The following is a 20106-nucleotide window of genomic DNA, read 5'->3' on the forward strand; positions in this document are numbered from 1 at the left end:
CAGTTCAGAATGGTTCAGGGGTAGTCAAACTGTGGCCCTCCAGATGTCCATGGACTACAATTCCCAGGAGCCCCCTGCCAGCGAATGCTGGCAGGGGGCTCCTGGGAATTGTAGTCCATGGACATCTGGAGGGCCGCAGTTTGACAACCCCGGGTTACGTGATTGTACAGCCTAATTATTTAATTTATATGTCACTATTCTTTGTGCTATGTATTTGCATTTATTACTGTTTTACGGATGGGTGGGTAACAACATCAACAATTTCAATCGGCTACAAAGAAAAACTAACAAAGCGATACAGTTCCATGCACGCCTATTCGGAGGAAAGTTTCATTAAGTTTAAATGGACAAAGGTCATACTAAGCACTGATTCAGGTGGCTAACCCTGTTGGTTTGAGGCAGCAGCCCAAATTTTGAGTCCAGCGGCGCCTTTAAGATCAACACAGTTTGAGTCAACGTGTGAGCATTCGTGGGCACGCACAGTTCCTCAGACAAATGAAATAGAAATCAGCAGACTATACAGAATAAATTAGCAGTAAATTATTAAACAAAACCATGGAACCGTAGTTGATAGGGACCATCCAGGTCATCTAGTCTAACCCCCTGCTCAATGCGGGATCAGCCTCAAGCATCCGTGAAAATATCTAGCAAATGTATGCAGTGTCATGAAGTTTAGCCGAATCAAGTGCCTCGCTATAATAAAATGATTTTAGAAGAGTGGGCTTTTATATGCCGCTTTTCTCTACCCGAAGGGGTCTCAAAGCGGCTTACAGTCGCCTTCCCTTTCCTCTCCCCACATCAGGCACCCTGTGAGGGAGGTGAGGCTGAGAGAGCCCTGACAGGACTGCACAGTCAGAACAGCCCGATCAGGGCTGTGACGAGCCCAAGGTCACCCAGCTGGCTGTCAAGAATCAAATCCCGCTTGGCGCCTTAGAAACCTCGCCTCTTAACCAGTACACCACGCTGGGGTTTTTAGTCCTTTGGGTTCAATTCCAGTCCCCCCCCCCCCCAAACACACACACACACACACACAGAAGGGGAATAAAGAAGTTAGGATTAGGGATCCCCAGTTGTGGAAAGCAGCACTTTAGCTGCAAACAACTCCTAGTTTGGCTGCCGGAGGTTTTCAGTAAACCAGAGTAGTCGATCCCTGCCCGTCGCGTCTATCCCCGTTAGCAGGAAAGAGGAGGGCGGGTGGATTTCGCACTGAGTTGATCTCCGGGAGGATCCGGCTTTGCCTCCGGGCGATCACATGGGAGGAAGCGGAAAACACGGGACGGGCTTCCCTAGGAAACAGCAAGGGGGAAACGGCGAACCCGTGCACCGTTTATATGGGATTTAGTGTAAACAGACAGTCCGGTTCCATTGATCTGCGATCTTGGAGATTTGTGAAGACAATAGATAAGAGGCGGCGAGAATCGCCCATGCAGAAAAGCAGAGGGAGGAACGGCGGCGGCAGCCACGGAGGGATCTACTGCGCTGGAGAGCGAGCGATCGAGTCTGCTGGTGAGAGATGTGGGCAGGGGAGGGAACCTGCATTCATTGGGTTGATTCTGTGCATTTAATGGTAATTTTCCTTTTTTCCTCTGACAAAAAAAGAGGAACTATTGGTAGGTGTCCTTTACTTAACCAGCTGAACAGACCAATCTGGAACAGTTTCACTGTATAATATAAAAAGCTAAGGCCTCACGCCTTCCGATTGGTCCAAAGATCGGACTGACCCAGCCCCCCAGACTTTGGACCAATAGGGAGGCGACACAGCTTGCCCCTCTCCCCAGCTGGGCCAGGGGCAATCTGGCAAGCTCACAGCCAGTTTGCCCCTGGCTGCTGACAGGGATCCAGTAAGTGGGTTGGGAAGAAGATCTCCTTTCCCCCTTAGGCTGGGAAGCCCTCATGCTGCCCCTGCGAGGCGGCATGAGGGCTTCCTGGCCCGACTGCCGGCCCAACGGATGCTGTTGTGGAGGTTCTTTTGCCTCCTGTTTCATCTGCATAACAACAACCCTGTGCAGTAGGCCTCAAATCTGCAGAGAATTGAAACACACATGGCTTGGCTGTTTCTTCCCTCCAGCAGCCAGGCCAGCCGGAGCAGCATTTTAAGGGAGAAGGGGCTTTTCTGCGGCCTCCCTGTCAACCAGCGGTTAGGCAGAAGGGGGAAGCTTCCCCCCCTCAAAAGGAAAGCACAAGTAGCCCCACAGACTCCCCTGTGTTCCTCTCGGAAACTCTTCCCTCACCTCAATCAGGGGCTGTCAGAGGCTCCTGGTGTGAGTTCCCCCCCCCCCAAAAAAAGAAACACGCCAAACTGGAAAACCTTTTATGTTTTTTATTTTAGCTGCAGCAAGAAAAAGACGTCACACACACACACACACAAAAACCTCATGTTCTTACAACCTGTGTCCTTGTCCCTTTAGTTTACAAAGGAAGAAGATATTCTGTTTTGGGTTTTTAAAATCTTTATTTAAACTCCATTCAGCAGTGTATTAGCTGCCTTCCGTCTCCCGGAACAAGAGCCCGTCGAAGATCGTTCAGGCCCTCTCTTGTTGGCTTTGACCCGAGGCGGGAGCGTCTCTTCCGTCTCTTCCGTCTCTTCCGTCTCTTCCGTTTCCCATCTCAAACCTCAGTTGCCCGTCTTCTTCCACTTCAATTCTCTCTTGCCCGTTCTCAGTGATTTTCCGCGCGGTTATTCGTCGCCCGTTGACCACTTTATTGCACGTTGAGATGGATTTGCAGTGGTGCCTTCCGCTGCTGTCGATCGTCCTGCGGGAATCCATGGTGTACTCCCCGGGCCCCAAGGAACTGAGTTCAAAGTCTCCTCCGCTGTTGTCCGTGGCAAAGAAGTCCATATCTACGAAGAACTCTTGGAAAATCTCTTCTGGACTAGGGCCGTGAGAGGGAGATGTCCCTCCGTGGCGTGGTTCTTGGACGGACCTGTCATGGAGAGAGCTCTTCTGGCGGGCCTGACGAGATGTCTTAGGCCTTGGCCGTGGGTCTGAATTTCTTCTCGGCTTCTTTTCGCAAGGGCTCTGGCCAGTGGGCCTTTCTGATCTCTTCTTGCGAGGCATTTTGATGTGGTCCAGAGGATTTTGTAAACCGATGGAGCTAGAGATTATCTGGCTGGTTTTCTAGAGGCGACCAGATGTTAATCGTTCTCTTGCCAAAGGGCCAAGACCCTTGCTCCTTAGCACCATTGTGAAGTCAGAAGGATCTCATCAAATCAGCACGCGTTTGACTTTTTTTAAAATGAAAGATTTTTTTATTTTGGAAAAAAAAGAGGAATATGATAGGGATGCAGAAGGGAAAGGGGGTTATGCAGTGGTTGGGGTCACGGTTAGGAGCGGCAGCTTCTGAACTGGAGAACTGGATTTGATTCCCCACTCCTCCACGTGCACGTTGAGCTAGTCACAATCCTGATAGTGCTGTTCTCACAGAGCCAGGAATATCAGGGCTCTTTTGGCCCCACTTACCTCACAGGGTGTCTGTAGTGGGGAGGGGAAGGGAAGGTAATTGTAAGCTGCTTTGAGAATCCTTCTGGGAGAGAAAAGCAGGATATAAAACCAACTTTTCATATTATACCAAAGTTCCTATACATTTCAAGTTAAATAAAACAGACAAGCAAAAAAGACACATTTCTTCCCACCACCCTCCTTGTCAGAAACTTATTTAAAAAACAAGATAAGAATTAAGCAAAAAAGATCTCCCCATCTTCTCCAAATCAAAATCTTATCAATAATGAATATTTATCAATCACTGTAATGTAATTATTAGCTCTTACTTCAATTTTTTTAGCCTAAACTGCTTTACAACTATATTGTTAATTTTCATCATTTCTTCTATCTTATACCTCCATATATCTACCTTAGCATCTTTCACATTTTAACTATAATCATTAGAATTTAGGGATGGACACGATCTGGCGGAAGCTCAGTCAAGTTGAGGTTTGGTGGGTGTCCCTCCCCCATGATCGTAGAGACCCCAAAACTGCAGGTCATCTCCCCAGAATGCCCCCTAGATGCCCCTGGGTTTTGTGAGGATTGGACTTGGGGGGGGGGAGGTCCCCAAACAGAGTGCCACTAGAAGGGTGCTTTTCCAGGAGATGTCAAGGTGTAGATTCAGGACTGGACAGAATAGAACCTGGGTGAGCTACAGGCTTCCAACCTGCAACACCCCTCCCTGGGGTGCACCCCTGAGCACCCACCAAGTTCCTTGAGGATTTTAGCCTGCAGTCTCTGCAGTCCATTTAAACGCCTTGTGTGCGTTCGACCCTTGTGTGTGCTCTTTTAGCATGCAATCTCTCATTCCCAGGAAGGGGGGAAACGGAGGAGTTTAAATGGGGCAAAGTTTGCAGGCTAAAAGGGCACCTTGATCGAGGGTCCATAATTTGCACACACACACACACACTCCCAAGTCCAATCCTCGCAAAACTTGGTGGGTAGGCAGGTGAGCATCCCAGAAAGCATTCTGTATTGTTCCTGGGTTTTTGTGTGTCTGTGTGGAAGGGTTTTGGGCAGTTAAGTACATCAGTGTTTGCATAATCCACACCTTTCTCTCTTGTTCTCTCTCTCTGAGAGCAGGGTAAATATTTAATATTGGGATACCTGAGTTCAACTCATGGCTCTTGAACAACCTTTAGTACCTGGTGTCAGGGGCGGGGAGGGGGGGTTCTTGCTGCATTCAGACTGTTTTGTTTTGGTCACAGGCACAATTGCAACGGCTTGTTGCAGTAAAACATTTCCCTGCCTACTCACTTTGCACATAGAGTCTGGTCATAAAGAGTTGGAAGGGACCTCCTGGGTCATCTAGTCCAGCCCCCTGCACTATGCAGGACACTCACAACCCTCTCGCTCATCCACTGTAACCTGCCACCCCCTTGAACCGTCACAGATCCAGCCTCTCCGTCAGATGGCTCTCCAGCCTCTGTTTAAAAATCTCCACAGATGGAGAACCCACCACCTCCTGAGGAAGCCTGTTCCACTGAGGAACCCCTCTAACTGTCAGGAACTTCTTCGGGATGTTGAGACAGAATTTCTTTTGCATTAATTCCATCCCATTGGTTCTGGTCCATCCCTCGGGGGCAAATTAAACTTTGTAATTCGGGAATGCTTTGTTTTGCTTCGGAGGAGAATTCCCCTCCACGAATTCCTCTTTACCATGATCACCCCCAAGTTCAAGCATCTGAGGAAACTGGACATTTTTTTCCTCCCAACAAACCGGCATTCTAAAACAGTTTTTATTTTCTGGGGTGGGGGGGAGGAAATATACTAGAATCCTAGAATCATAGAACCATAGAGTTGGAAGGGGCCATACAGGCCATCTAGTCCAACCCCCTGCTCAACGCAGGATCAGCCCTAAGCATCCTAAAGCAATACTCCCTTTGCTCAAACCACCCTCCTTCTGTCATCATAGGAAAGTGTTTTGAGTGGAGTTTTCCCAAATCAGGAAGCTTTTCAATCACAGAATTTGTGGCTACTGTGTGTGTCCCTTTCACAGACCAGCAGGTTTCACTTCCTATCAGAATTTAGGCATTCAGATAGCTAGACCCAACTGTTCTTCCCAGTGAGGACACAGAGCAGTTTACAACGTTCTCCCCTTCTGTTTTATCCTCACAACAACCCTATGAGGTAGCTTAGGCTGAGAGCATGTGACTGGCACAAGCAAACTTCCACAGTGGGTGAGGGGGGTGTTTGAACCTGCATACTCATCTCTCAGATACTGGTGTGACACTCTAGCAATGTGTGAAAGTCAAATAGAGGTGGGGGTGGGTGAACCTAATAGATATGTCAGTTCTGGTGACACAGGACTTCCTGTGACGTGGGAGAGGTCTGGTGATGGGACATCCAGCGGGAACATCTGGGTGATGTAACTTCCGGGGACCTGGGACATCTGGGGGTGTGGCCAGCTGACATAACTTCCGGGAGTCCTCAATGCCCGGAGAATATTTTAGGGCGTCTTCCATGGTTGAAAGATTCATAAATATTGCTCTAACCACTATGCCTCATTGACTCTGAGGTTCTGAAGAACAATTGCCAGTCATTAATACTAAGCTAGGAGGTAAGGTCTGACTTTTTTTAAGGCAGCTTTGTACATTCACCTGTGAAATCCCATCTGACATCTCCCCATTGTTTTTGTTTGTTTTTTCTGCCCCTTACAGGATGTGGGGGGGAAGTCTGTTGATCACCTGTGGATTTAGGACAGGGAAATGCAGGCAGCAGATCCGGTTCAGGTATGTTGGTTTTATGGATTGTCAAACTCGTTTGGGGTGGGGATAAAGTGTATGTGTGTGCATGTGACAGAAAGAAAGAATATAATACTCGTACACCCCCCCCATCCCTGCATAGTGCAGGGGGTTGGACTAGATGACCCAAGAGGCCCCTTCCAACTCTATGATTCTATGATCGCACCTCCTGGCATGATAGTTTCAAGGACACTGTAATGGCTATTGGCAGATTCTGAGAGGGAATGGTTGAGGCCTCGGAATACCATCAACTGTCTGTCCTCCCTGCTGGAGACACCCAAAATACCCACCTATTGATCAGTAAAGATCCACTTTATGTGCTCCTCACTCTAAGTAGGGATTCCTAACCAGGGCTAGGGGGAGAGCTCTCCAGGGATTATGCGAAATTTGGATGGCCGCTGACATCACTGGAACCCACTTCCCTTGTTGCTCTACCAGCCTAGCCTCTTCCTCCAGAGTGGAAATGGCAAATGATTGATTGATTGATTGATTTATTGGCTGGCTCCCGCATATTCCTCTGCACCCACTTTTCTGAAGGGGCCACATCACCACTTTCAGGCTTCCTTGAAGCTTGAAAAATATTTCAGGGGTTCCTCTTTAGTCAGGAGGTCGAAAAAGGCTCTAAGGAGAAGGAAACTGTTGGGTTTTAATCTTTAATTTTAATGAACTCAATTAGGACTTCTTATTTTATTATGTAATGCTGTATTATTATGTTGTATAGAATCATGGAGTTGGAAGGGGCCATATAGGCCAACCCCCTGCTCACTGCACAATCAACCTAAAGCATCCAGGAAAGGTATCTGTCCAGCTGCTGCTTGAAGTCCACCAGTGAGGGAGAGCTCACCACCTCCTCAGGCAGCCCCTTCCATTAATGAACTTCTCTGACTGTGAAATTGCCCCCCCCCCAATATCTAGCCCAGGGGTAGTCCAACTGCGGCCCTCCAGATGTCCATGGACTACAATTCCCAGGAGCCCCCTGCCAGCATTCGCTGGCAGGGGGCTCCTGGGAATTGTAGTCCATGGACATCTGGAGGGCCGCAGTTGGACTACCCCTGATCTAGCCGATATCGTTTCCCACGTAGTTTAAACTCATTACTGTGGGTCCTGTCCTCTGCTGCCAACAGGAACCTTTCCCTGCCCTCCTCCAAGTGACAACCTTTCAAATTCTTAAAAGACAGCCATCCTGTCCCCTCTCCACTTCTCCAGGCTGAGCATTCCCAAGTCCCTCAGCCTTTCTTCACAGGGCTTGGATCCCAGGCCCCGGACATTTCATCACTCTCCTCTGAACCCTCTCAATTTTGTCCACGTCCTTTTTGAAGCGAGGCGTCCCTGAGTCCCCAAGAGAAATAGAAATAAAATAAATATTTCGTGGTGGAGGGGGGGGGGGAAGCTAGTGGGGCGATTCCAGTCACTGCAATTACTTCTGCACAGAGGGACTTAGAAGTTTCAGTGCCGGACGTGACAGGGTCTTTTCTAAGAGTTAAAACCAATGTACTTTTCTCTTTCAGGCACAGGTGGCCTTTGAGGATGTAGCTGTGTATTTCACAGAAGAGCAGTGGGCTTTGCTAGATCAGAGTCAAAGAGCTTTGTACCGAGATGTCATGCAGGAAAATTATGAGACTGTGGCTTCTTTAGGTAAGGAAACAAAAACGGTTTCCTTCACTTCTGCTGGTCTGCTCTGTTCCTCCTAAATATCCAGTAGATTTGGACACAGGTGCCCCTCAGTGACTGAAAAACTAGCCTTTCTGAATTAGAATGTCTCCCTTTTAAAGAATTTTGTGCTTGGGTCCTTAACTATGTCCACTGGCGGTGAATTCCGCAGCTGAGTGAAGAACCATAAGGGAAATCTTCTGCTAATGGCAATAAAGCCTTCGTGGTGTTTTCTGAGAGGACTTGTGCCGCCCGTAACAATCCTGCAGAGGCAGTGAAGATCATGTTGCCTTTCGTAGCTGGGGAGGATGAAGAGTTAGGCACAAGATGGCGATAACAAGGAAAAAGGAATCATGTATTTAGGGAAGTTAATTGTTTTCGCTCCATAGAATTGCCTTGGGAAAGCCGTATCAAGTGGCAATGAATGGGGCTGCTCTGATGAGAAATTTTACTTGGCCAGAAACAACCTCCACAGTTCGGTAGTCTTGCCCCATCAATTTTGCCTCACTTCCGAGGTTCTGAAGAGACTGGTGAATTATAGCCTTTCTGAGGAGGACAGAGTTTTTATACCAGGCCGTTCTGAGGAATTCTGTTCTTCAGGAAGCTTATCTACCGTTGATTTACAGAATTGGTATCCTGCATTTCTGCCCTCATAAACGTCACCAAAGCAGCAAACAAATTAAAGCATACACAATAACATCACGTTTTAAAACCAGAACCTTCCAGTTTCGTCTCAAGAAATTGCCTCTGCTTTAAATTTATTTAGGTTCTTCCAGGGAGAAGCCTGTATTTATATTTAAGGGTTTTTAATCCCCGCCCTGTTGTTCTCTCCAGTGGGGACCCAAATTTCGCCACAAAAATACTCTAACTGTGGCTCAGTCAAGGCTGCAACCCTTTTGACGCCGGCCCTTCGGCTCATGCCTGCAGCCACAAGCAAACTTCCTTCTTGGATAAGTTTACCAGCTGCAGGTTGGGAAATACTTGAAGATTTTGAGAGCAGAACTTGAGGAGGGTGGCTTTTGAGGAGGGGAGGGACTTCAACGGGGTATAAAGCTATAGAGTCCACCGTCCAAAGTGGGCGTTTTCCCCGGGAGAACTGATCTCTGCCAGTTGTAATCCAGAAGTTCTCCAGCCACTACATGGATAGTGTAGACAAGAAAAAGGTAGTTTTCAAGCTGGCAATGGGCAAAGATTCTAAGATTCCCTAGAGCAGGGGTAGTCAACCTGTGGTCCTCCAGATGTTCATGGACTACAATTCCCATGAGCTCATGGGAATTGTAGTCCATGAACATCTGGAGGACCACAGGTTGACTACCCATGCCCTAGAGGATGGTTACCTTGTTGGACCTTAGATATTAGTAGATATCTTAAAATATAGTAGTTGTCTTAAAATATAAGCTTGTGTGTTGAAGACTAACTTTGCTAGTATCCTTGTAAAAACCAATTTAAATACTACACTGTATTGATAAGTTCACTGATGACGTAAAAAATGAAAATGAGACTGCTGTACCTAGGAACTCGTTCTTATATTGTTTGAATAAAGTTTTTGCCTTCGCCAGCTTGAAAATTACCTTTTTCTTGTCTACTCATCTTCGGCTGACGGGTCGTCTCTGCTACCACATGGAAAGTGGATGGAAAGTTATTGTGCATGCTTTAACTTGATTGCTTTAACTTGATTTATTGTGCATGCTTTAACTTGATCCATTATGGTTCTTCTCCTAAAATTGCCAGGTTTACTGGCTGTACAGTGCTCTAGCTTGTATGCATATTCCAGCTGGATTTCACGGAGCCGGGCTAGAAGGCTGGCCAATCCTGACGGCAAATGTCCATTGGCTGTGTTCTTTTGCTCTCGAGCAGGGCTTCCCATTCCCGGACCTGACTCGATCTCCCGTCTCCAGCAAAGAGAAGAGCCACGGATCGAGGCCCAGCCGGTCTTGGAGGGAATTGACGTCTCCTCCGATGATGATTTAGGTGAGGTGGGAGCAAGAAAAACAGCCTGCAAATTGATAACCCCTGGATTCTCAGAGGCACTCAAGCCGATTGTAATTAATTAATCAGTTAATTAAATTATGAAACACTGGTCCCTATAAAAAGAGGAATTCAAAGTCTGGCACATGTAATAATATTGGCTAATATTGTCATAGCAGCCTAATTGTTCTGTCTAGACCGGCCTTTCTCAACTTTATCGTTGAGAAATTCTGGAAACATTCTTCGGGCTTCGAGAAACCCCAGAAGTGGTGCAATCATGAAGAATACAGTTGGGAAGCCTAGCTCTGTCCACGCCCACCCACGGCCCCTCCCCACCCCCTCGAGGCCCATCATAGGCCATTTGGGGAGGCGTGGGTGAGTCAACATGGCCATATATGGTCACATCACCTAATAAATGTTTTAACAATTAAAAATATATATATATATAAACAATTAATTAACTCCCACCCATTCGAGAAGCCCTTAAAGCGCCATCAAGCTCTTCCGCCAGGCATTTCTCCCCTCTCCCCTTAGGGTTGGGGCCAGTACTAGACTGGCCTGGCTCGACAGCTCCCCAGTGACAACATCCCAATTTCCATCGGCCGTCTTTGGTCCACCCACTGGGCTTGTGTGGGATGTAAATTTAAGAGCCAGTTTGGTGTAGTGGTTAGGAGTGCGGACTTCTAATCTGGCATGCCGGGTTCGATTCTGCGCTCCCCCACATGCAACCAGCTGGGTGACCTTGGGCTCACCACAGCACTGAGAAAGCTGTTCTGACCGAGCAGGAATATCAGGGCTCTCTCAGCCTCACCCACCCCACAGGGTGTCTGTTGTGGGGAGAGGAACGGGAAGGCGACTGTAAGCCGTTTTGAGCCTCCTTCGGGTAGGGAAAAGCGGCATATAAGAACCAACTCTTCTTCTTCTTCTAATTGTGTATCGCCATTGATTGGCTTGAGTTTTAGAATGTTATTTAATGGGATTTTTAAGGGGGGTGTATTGTTATTGTCTGGATTGTATATCAAAATTGTAAACCACCGCGAGCCAGCCTTGGGAGCGGCGGTCATACAAATCCAATAATAAATAAATAAATCAAGAAACCCCAGGGTTTCACAAAACCCAGGATGAGAAAGCCTGGTCTAGACCGATCTCATCAGATCCCGGAAGCTATGCCGAGTCAGCCCTGGTTAGTACTTGTTTGGGAGACCAAGAAAGTCCAGAGTTACTCTGCAGAGGTAGGCCATGGCCATCTTCTACGGCTCCTCTCTTATCTTGAAAACCACGTGATCCTGGGGTCCCTGTGAGTTGACCGTGACCTGGTGGGACACACTTATTAACAATGCAATACATGAGTGGTCAGAATGCTAGTGGTCACCCATCACCATTTCCAGGTTTGCCTGTGGATGCGAAAGCATGCCAACCCCCCTTTTTGCTTCTGGCCAGGGTACCCCGATGTGCTGATCAAGCTGGAAGAAGACGATGAAGAGCCACGGAACTCGGAATGGGAGGGGAAAAACCAGGCTTTCTCCGGTACGTCCTCAGGTGAGGGTGTGAGTTTTGCTAACGCAAAGTGCTGAGGTAATTTACTTCCCAACCTGTTAGGGGTTTTTGTTTACAAAATAACTCACGTCGCCTCTCCTGTCATTTCCAAGATTCTCAGGGAGTGTGGGTTGGAGCCAGCCAACTCTTCTGTTAGTCTAAAACGGAGGAGATCTGGGAGGGTCTCCCCTGACTCCCTTCTAAAGTTCAAAATGATTGGTCCAAAGGGTCCAACTGCTGGGGTCCCAAAGAAGGCTCCCCCTTCCCTCTATTATATACTATGAAATCTGGAGGGGAGGCCCCGGGAAAGGTGGGAAAGCCGAAATCCCCATTATAGTCAATGGCGCCATTGACTTTAATGGGTGCCAAAGCCGAATCAGCCGGATCGGGCCCTTAGTGCACAAGCCTAGTACTAAACTTTCCGTTGGTGCAAGAGTGAGACGTGGGTGAATTTGGCCTAATTCCCCCTCTTCACTGCAGCTTGCAGCACTCAGGGGCTTTCCCCCGGGGGGGATTCCCACAACCGTGCCTTTGGGGAGGTTGGGCTGGGCTGGGCTGGGGAGGAAAGGGGAAAAATCGGCCACTGTGAGTGCCTTCCCTTTGGCCAACCACAGAACCCGACCCAACGTGTAGAACAGGGGTAGTCAAACTGCGGCCCTCCAGATGTCCGTGGACTACAATTCCCAGGAGCCCCTGCCACCATTGCTGGCAGGGGCTCCTGGGAATTGTAGTCCACGGACATCTGGAGGGCCGCAGTTTGACTACCCCTGGTGTAGAAGCTAGAGAAGATCATGTGTCAGAAGGTAAATTAATGCTGAAGCCGGTGTTTGTGTTGTTGCGACATAATATTTGCCTGCACATCTTGGTTCCCTTGGTCGATACACACAGTCCTTTAAAAATATCTCCAGGTTATTTGGATCTTTTGATGTAACAGTGGGCTAAGATCCAGTGGATCATTTCCACAAGATTCCCATCCGCACAGCAGGACTTCCTTTCCTCCCCACCGCTGCTGAAGCCCCAGATGCCTCCAGTGACGTGGGGGGCTGTCTTTGTGCTGCAGTGCGTATTTTATTTGTTCATTTATATTTCAGCTTATATACTGCCGCTCTCAGAGACTCATAGCAGTTTACAATAAAAGAATAAAACAACCCATCCCATAAACCCCCCCCCCCCAATTACATTAAAAGATGGAGAGCTAGTTTGGTGTAGTTTTAGGAGTGTGGACTTCTAATCTGGCGTGCCAGGTTCGATTCTGCACTCCCCCACATGCAGCCAGCTGGGTGACCTTGGGCTCACCACAGCACTGAGAAAACTGCTCTGACTGAGCAATAATATCAGGGCTCTCTTAGCCTCGCCCACCTCACACGGTGTCTGTTGTGGGGAGAGGAAAGGGAAGGTGACTATAAGACACCTTGAGACTCCCTCGGGTAGAGAAAAGCGGCAGATAAGAACCAACTCTTCTTCTTCTCTTCTTCTATTCATTGGAGTCAACTCCCCATCTCCCCTCCTCTGTCCAGTTGAAGTCAAGAGCTCTTTCGTTAGGAGTGAAGGTCCTGATCTAGCTAATTTTAGGGGATCCACCGATAGTATGCCAGAGAGAAAGTCATGCTTGGCAGAAATAAATCAATCTGTCTTCAGAAATGCTCTGCTGGAGCCAGCCTGCTTTTGCCGTCATGAAAAAAGCACCCTACATTCCTTCCAGAGAAGAGTATGCTGAGAATGAGAATTCTGCACACAGAGGAAAGAAATCCTCTTTAGATGTATTTCACACGCTGATTGTGCCGTCCTCTTTGGCCCCTGAGCAGAATACTTGAAAAATTTTTAAACCTAACTTTGTTTCCCAGTTTTTACAAGGGATCCCTATAGATTCCAGATTAGCAGCTTTTTGAAGAAAACTGAACACTGCCAGATCCCAGCGGTGGGGAGGGAAGTCAGAAGTCTTGCTCTCGGGAAAATATTATTGTCCAATAGAATTAGGCCTGTGGTTTTCTCATCTGTTGTCGGCTGCTTTTGAGTTCATGAGCAGCGAAGAAAACTGGGGTAGAAGTATCCAAATAAATGCGATTTGCTCCAACTGAAGACAAAATTAATGTCTTCCAGTGCTTCTCCTGATGACATCGTATGCTTATTCTCTCCTTTTCTGTCTCTTACAATCAGACCTTTTGGATACAGTGATCACAGTGGTGAAAGAAGAGAACTTCTGGGTACCAGTTAATCCTTATTCTAAGGAAAGCAAGGCTTCCCCAGGTGAGGATTATGTTCATATAACAGTTGATTCAGCAGTTGTCTCCCCAATTACATGTCTCTTGCTTTTCCTTCAAGGATCATACTGTGGTGGACTATTTTACGTTTGTAGTGGTATACCATAATACCATAAGGGAGACAGCGTGATGTAGTGGTTAGGAGCAGCAGCTTGTAATCTGGTGAGCTAAGTGTGATTCCTCGACCATCCTCCACATGCAGCCAGCTGGGTCGCCTTGGGCTACTCACAGCCCTGATAGTGCTGTTCTCATGAAGCAGTTCTGTCAGAGCTCTCTCAGCCTCACCTCCCTCCCAGGGTGTCTGTTGTGGGGAGAAAAAAGGGAAGGTGAATGGAAGCCGCTTTGAGACTCCTTCGGGTAGAGAAAAGTGGCATATAAGAACCAACTCTTCTTCTTCTTCAGTAATATCAGGGCTCTCTCAGCCTCACCTCCCTCACAGGGTGTCTGTTGTGGGGAGAGGAAAGGGAAGGTGACTGGAAGCCGCTTTGAGACTCCGTCTTGTAGAGAAAAGTGGCATATAAGAACCAACCCTTCTTCTTCTCCAGTAATATACTCTGAAAGATTTTTAAAAATATATTTGACATTTATCTGTAGCTTGTATGTGAATTTTAAGACTGCCCCTCTCTTAGTGTTGCTTTTGGTGGCATGCCTAGAAGAAAAAACCCACACCCCTCCTCTGTTTGTGTCAATATTGTAGAATTCGCAACCACCTATTATGTCTCTGTTGACGTTTGTGCCATGGAACTTCCTAACATCTTTTGTTTTGTTCCCAACGTCAAGGGCCTGTGAAGGAGGAAGAAGAGCAGACTCTTCTGTCCGAGGACCTAAAGCAAGTGGATTGCGACAGGCTGCTATTAGGAATTGTCAACGGGGGAATTCTCCATTGTCCGGGGAAAACAGAGACCTGTGAGAGCCTGTTCTTTGCGGAGGAAGGGAAGGAAATCCCTGAGGGGCAGAAACAAGAAAAAATGTCACCGGAGACAAGTGGCAGCAAAGTGGGGAGACAAAAGAGGGTTAAAGCGTCTGGGAAGAAGCACCCTGGGGGCCCTCTCACCTGTGTGCCGAAACGAAACCATACAGGAGACAGACGGTATAAATGCTTCCACTGTGGGAAAAGCTTCCCCTGGCGATCTCTCCTGATCGTACACGAGAGAAAACACGCGGGGGAGAAACCACATAAATGCTTGGACTGCGGAAAGAGCTTCCATCAAAGAACCACCCTCATTAATCACGAACGGACCCATTCGGGAGAGAAGCCGTATCAGTGTTCCCTCTGCGGGAAGAGCTTCAGCCAGGCGGCGAACCTGACGAAGCACGAAATAATCCATACCGGGGAGAAGCCCTACGCTTGCTCGGTCTGCGGGAAAAGCTTCAGCCAAAGGTCCTATCTCATTAGCCACGAAGGAACGCATACGGGAGTCAAGCCATTCTCCTGCTCCGTCTGCGGGAAGAGCTATTACTGGAAATCGCTTTTTGTTGAACACGAGAGGACCCACGTGGGACCAAAGCAGTATACATGCGCGGACTGTGGCAAGAGCTTCAACTGGAGGAATCACCTGTTTATCCATCGAAGGAGCCATACGGGGGAGAAACCCTATAAATGCTCCCTCTGTGGGAAGAGTTTCTATCAGAGTTCAGCACTCTTTGCCCATGAGAGGACACACTCAGAAGAAAAACCGTATCAGTGCTCGGTCTGCGGTAAACGCTTCAAAGGGCGGTCAAACCTTCTCCTTCACGAAGGAAGCCACGCGGGAGTAAAACCGTATGCCTGCCCGGTTTGTGGGAAGAGCTTCAGTCAAAGATCAAATCTCCTCACGCACAAGGGGACCCACACAGGAGAAAAACCACACCCCTGCTTAATCTGTGGGAAAAGTTTTGGCCAGAAATCGAACTTGATTAGCCACGAAAGGGTGCACACAAAGGAAAAACCGTACCCGTGTCCAATCTGTGGGAAAAGCTTCAGTCAGAAATCCAATCTGATCACTCACGGAAGGATCCACACGAAGGAAAGGCCCTACGTGTGCTCGGTTTGTGGGAAGAGTTTCAGTCAGAGGACGAACCTTATCACGCACGGGAAAACCCACACGGCCGAGAGGCCGTTTATGTGCTTGATCTGTAGCAAAAGTTTCAAACACCGATCAAGTCTGGTGAGTCACGAGAAGATCCACACCGAAGAAAAGCCCCACATTTGTGCGGTCTGCGGTAAAAGTTTCGTCCAGCGATCGGGGCTGATCGCGCACGGCCGAACCCACACTGGAGAAAAACCATATACGTGCTCGATCTGTGGGAAGTTTTTCAGGCAACGATCGGGCCTGAGTATACATGAAGGGATGCACACGGGAGAGAAACCTTACAGGTGCTTAATCTGTGGGAAGGCCTTTGGGCAAAGATCAAGCCTTCTTAGTCACGAGAGAATCCACACCGAGGAAAAGCCATACCGATGCTCGGCCTGTGGCAAAAGCTTCAAGCGGAGATCCAACCTCATGACTCACGAGAGAACTCACACAGGGGAAAAACCATATGCATGCTCCGTCTGTGGGAAGAGCTTCGGCCAAAGAGCGACTCATCTTAGGCATGAAAAAACCCACACGGAAGAAAAACCACACACGTGCACCGTCTGTGGTAAAATCTTCAGCCGTAAAACAAACCTTATTTCCCACGAGCGAATCCATTCCGGAGAGAAGCCCTACAAATGCCCTGAATGTGGAAAGTGTTTCACTGACAGCTCTAGCTTTATTAGGCACAGGAGAACCCACACAGGGGAGAAACTGTGTAGATGCTCCAGGTGTGACAAAAGCTTTACTAAAAGATCGCAGCTGCTCATGCATGAAAGAACCCATACTGGGGAGAAGCCATACAGATGTTCATTTTGTGGTAAAAGCTTCACGCAAACATCCAACCTGAATAGACATGAGAGGACCCACATCGGGGAGAAAACATATTCATGCTCTGACTCCGGTGAAAGATTCAGTCATAAATCAGGCCTTGTTCCTCAGGAGGGACCCATACAGGAGAAACCCCATGTATGTGCACACCCTGTGGGGAAAACCTCAGTCACAGATCTAACCTCATTACCCATATAAGCACCCTCCCGGGCGAGAAACCCTATGGATTTTCAGAATGCAGTGAAAGCTTCAGTGGGGCAGTAAATCTTGTTAGATATAGGCAAATCCATATAGGTGGGGAAAGTTTCAGTTAGAGATCAACAGTAGGTATGAAAAGACTCCTCCAGGAGAGAAACCACATTTATGTTCAAAGTGTGGTAAAAGGTTTATTTGTAAAACGCATCTTAAGGCATGAGCCAGTCTATTCAGAACAAGATAGGTTGTGAAACCCGAGAATGAGGGGAAACCTGTTTGTGCTAAGATTGTACAGGTCATGAGTTTTGGGATAAAAAAGGACATAGATCATCAGGAAGATGTCAGTCATATTTTTTCTACAAAGGCTTAGATGTTTGTGAGGAAAAGAATTTAACCAGAAGTGGTTCCTGATAAGTCCACCGCGGAAGAGACAAATGTAAATACATTGGAATTTTTAAATATATATATATGTACCTTTTTAGAGTCTAACTCTTCAGCCAAAAGCTCCCCAGGAGGAGGAGGAAATGAAATCATAAATTATTTGTGCCCCTTGGTGAAATACACAGCAAATGTCTCATATTACATTTAACACATGTACAGCTCAATGAGTGATTGAAACCAGGTGTTACTTCCAGGGTTCATTTGTAAAGTGAATATGTGTTGATTAATTCTTACAAATAGATGTAAGCACACATTTGCAGGGTGTCTGTTTGTCCCCTGCCCCCCCCCCTCCCAAGTTTCCAAACAAGACGACATCTGCTTTTAGGGTAAAATCCACATTTAATCCAACACAGGAGAAACCTGACATTCCTACTTTTGAGAAGGTCGTCCTCAGAGATCTTGAGGATATGGAACAAGATCTGAGAAAAGCTTTGAATTTAACTAAAGGCGAGTTCAAGGCTTTAAGAGAATGATTCAGAAATTGTCACGAAACCAGCAGACAAGCGAGGGGAAATAGTTATTTTGAGAAAGGAGGATTATTATAATGAGATCAATAGGCAGTTATCTGATCCCAGATACTCTAAACCAGGGGTAATCAAACTGCGAATGCTGGCAGGGGCTTCTGGGAATTGTAGTCCATGGACATCTGGAGGGCCGCAGTTTGACTACCCCTGCTCTAAACAAATCAGCTATAGTAAAATCGATGAGGTCATGAGAGTTATCAGAATGGTGGCCAATGAAGGATCGGGTCTTAATTATATTACAAAATCTGAGGCCCAATTTTTGGAGAATAAATTCCCCAACATTCCAAAATTCTATATCCTCCCAGAGATCCGTCAGAATAGAATTCCTCTTCCAGGCGGGCCTATAATTTCCCAGCAAGGGATCCTTTATATAAATATGGGGGCAAATACGGCGGTATATAAATATAATAAATAAATAAATATAAATAAATAAATTTATGGCAGTGGTCCCCAACCTTTTTCAGGCTGGGGACCGGCAGCAGCAGGGAGGGCGATTGGGCCCTGCTTCCCTCTCCCCCCCCCCCCCCCACACACAGTAAGAAGCTTGCGGGGACCACCGCTTTATGGGACCTTTATCAAAATCCTTGGATTTTCATTTGCCACCATCTACTTCTGTGGTCCCCAGCCTTTTTATCACCGGGGACCGGTCAACGTTTGACAATTTTACTGAGACCCGGGGGGGGGGGGGTAGTCTTTTGCCACAGAAGCCTTTTTCCTCCCCCCCCTGATGGCAAAAGGCTTCTGCAGGCCCGGGGATGCCGGTTTGGACTGACAAGGAGCTTGGCTGACACTTTGCGCCTCCCGATTGGGCCCTCCGCTTGTCAGTCCAGGGGAAGGGGCCAATGGGCACCTTTCCTCACCCGGGACAGGGCCCGCCCTCAGGGCCCTTACTCTATTATTTTATCCGCTCGTCAGGAGCAGTTAAAGATACCATTCACTTACTAAGCTACTAATTCATTACTAGTTCGTTATAGACTAATACTGCGTTTCCCCGAAAATAAGCCGTAGCAGGATTTCTAAGCATTTGCGGAATATACACCATGCCCCAAAAATAAGGGTGTCCTCAGGGGGAGGAAGTCAAGCTGTGTCTGCCATTTTACTCAGCACTGTGGGTCTTGCTCACCTAGCACCAACCGGCAACAGCCTGTGGTACAGCTGCTTAGACGCTCACGGATGCCCAAGACAACTAGCGCCACGGCACGGAGGAGAGGAGTGGCGCCGGTACTGGCACGCCAACCAGCACCCACACACAGGCGCAGAGCTCTGCGCCTGTGCGGGCATCGGTTGGTGCGCCACCCGTATCAGCTGGTGCACGCCAGCATTGGCACCCCCTTCCCTCTGCGCTGTGGCACTGGCCATCCCAGTCTCTCTCAACCTCCACAAACACCAGTAAAGCTGCAGCTCCCCAGCACTGACCAGCAACAGTCTGTGGGTGTCTCTTACCCCCCACAAAGACCTTTGTTGACGGCATTGACTTTTCTAAATACCAACAAGACATCCCCTGAAAATAAGCCACAGTGTGTCTTCTTGAGGAAAAATAAATGTGTCTTATTTTCGGGGAAATACGGTATCCCACACAACGGAGCCAGGTGTGTGGTGGCTAATTTTCTTAACACAGTGCTTCTCTCTCACACACGCACCCCATACCCATTTTCTGTTAGATTTATTGGACATCATTCTGGGAAATAATTGTTTTGAGTCTGACGAATCTTTGTCCTTCGAGACCTGTGGGCTCTCGATGGGGAGCGCCATCGTGTCTGTAGTAGTTAATTTATTTGAGAAAGTTTGGTTATACAAACCTAATGTCAATCCATTTTTTTGAATGTATTTTTTGCCTACGCGTGTTTTCTCTTGAGGACATCTTTTATTATTTTCACGGCCGAGACCAGATTTCGGGACTGTATTGATTGGGCAAATGGCCAACATAATGCAATTCTTAACACAGTGCTTTAGGATGCTTTGGGCTGATCCTGCATTGAGCAGGGGGTTGGACTAGATGGCCTGGATGACCCCCCAAAAACCCTAAAAACAATAAAAACGAATACAAATAAAATAGCCTATCAGACCCAAAAGTTGTGGTGAAAAAACTCATCCTAGACCAGGGGTAGTCAACCTGTGGTCCTCCAGATGTCCATGGACTACAATTCCCATGAGCCCCTGCCAGCAACTGCTCAGTTTGCAGGAAAGGCCTGTTGTAGCCACCCATATCCTCATCTCGCACCCGAGCCAATACTCCTCACTGGTTGATTTAGAAGAGGAAGAAGAAGAGTTGCTTTTTATACCCTGTTTTCCACAAGCTAAAGGAGTCTCAAAGCAGGTTACCATCAAGCCGACACTGACCCCAGCGCTAAGCGGAAAGTCCCAAAACGTCACGAGATGCAAAGCTTAGAATGTGGCAGCTCACAAGAATCCTAGGC

At 47.7% G+C, this 20106-nt stretch overlaps 1 protein-coding gene across 3 annotated transcripts; it reads left to right on the forward strand.

Moving 5' to 3' along the window:
- The first annotated feature begins 1233 nt into the window (after positions 1–1233).
- On the forward strand, positions 1234–20080 carry LOC143834215 (uncharacterized). 3 transcript variants are annotated; one of them, XM_077330839.1, is made up of 8 exons: positions 1234–1506; positions 6146–6217; positions 6951–7025; positions 7738–7864; positions 9737–9850; positions 11288–11374; positions 13541–13630; positions 14425–20080. In XM_077330839.1, the coding sequence occupies exons 2-8, from the start codon at positions 6194–6196 to the stop codon at positions 16725–16727; spliced, it is 2820 nt and encodes a 939-aa protein (XP_077186954.1). In that variant the 5' UTR covers positions 1234–1506; positions 6146–6193; the 3' UTR covers positions 16728–20080. The 3 variants fall into 3 exon arrangements, with proteins under 3 accessions (XP_077186954.1, XP_077186953.1, XP_077186955.1); XM_077330838.1 differs by having other exon boundaries at positions 11288–11386; positions 14425–20078; XM_077330840.1 differs by lacking the exon at positions 6951–7025 and having other exon boundaries at positions 11288–11386; positions 14425–20076.
- The last annotated feature ends 26 nt before the right edge of the window (positions 20081–20106 follow it).

The sequence above is a fragment of the Paroedura picta genome, chromosome 3, assembly GCF_049243985.1.
Source record: "Paroedura picta isolate Pp20150507F chromosome 3, Ppicta_v3.0, whole genome shotgun sequence".
Taxonomy (NCBI): Eukaryota; Metazoa; Chordata; class Lepidosauria; order Squamata; family Gekkonidae; genus Paroedura; species Paroedura picta.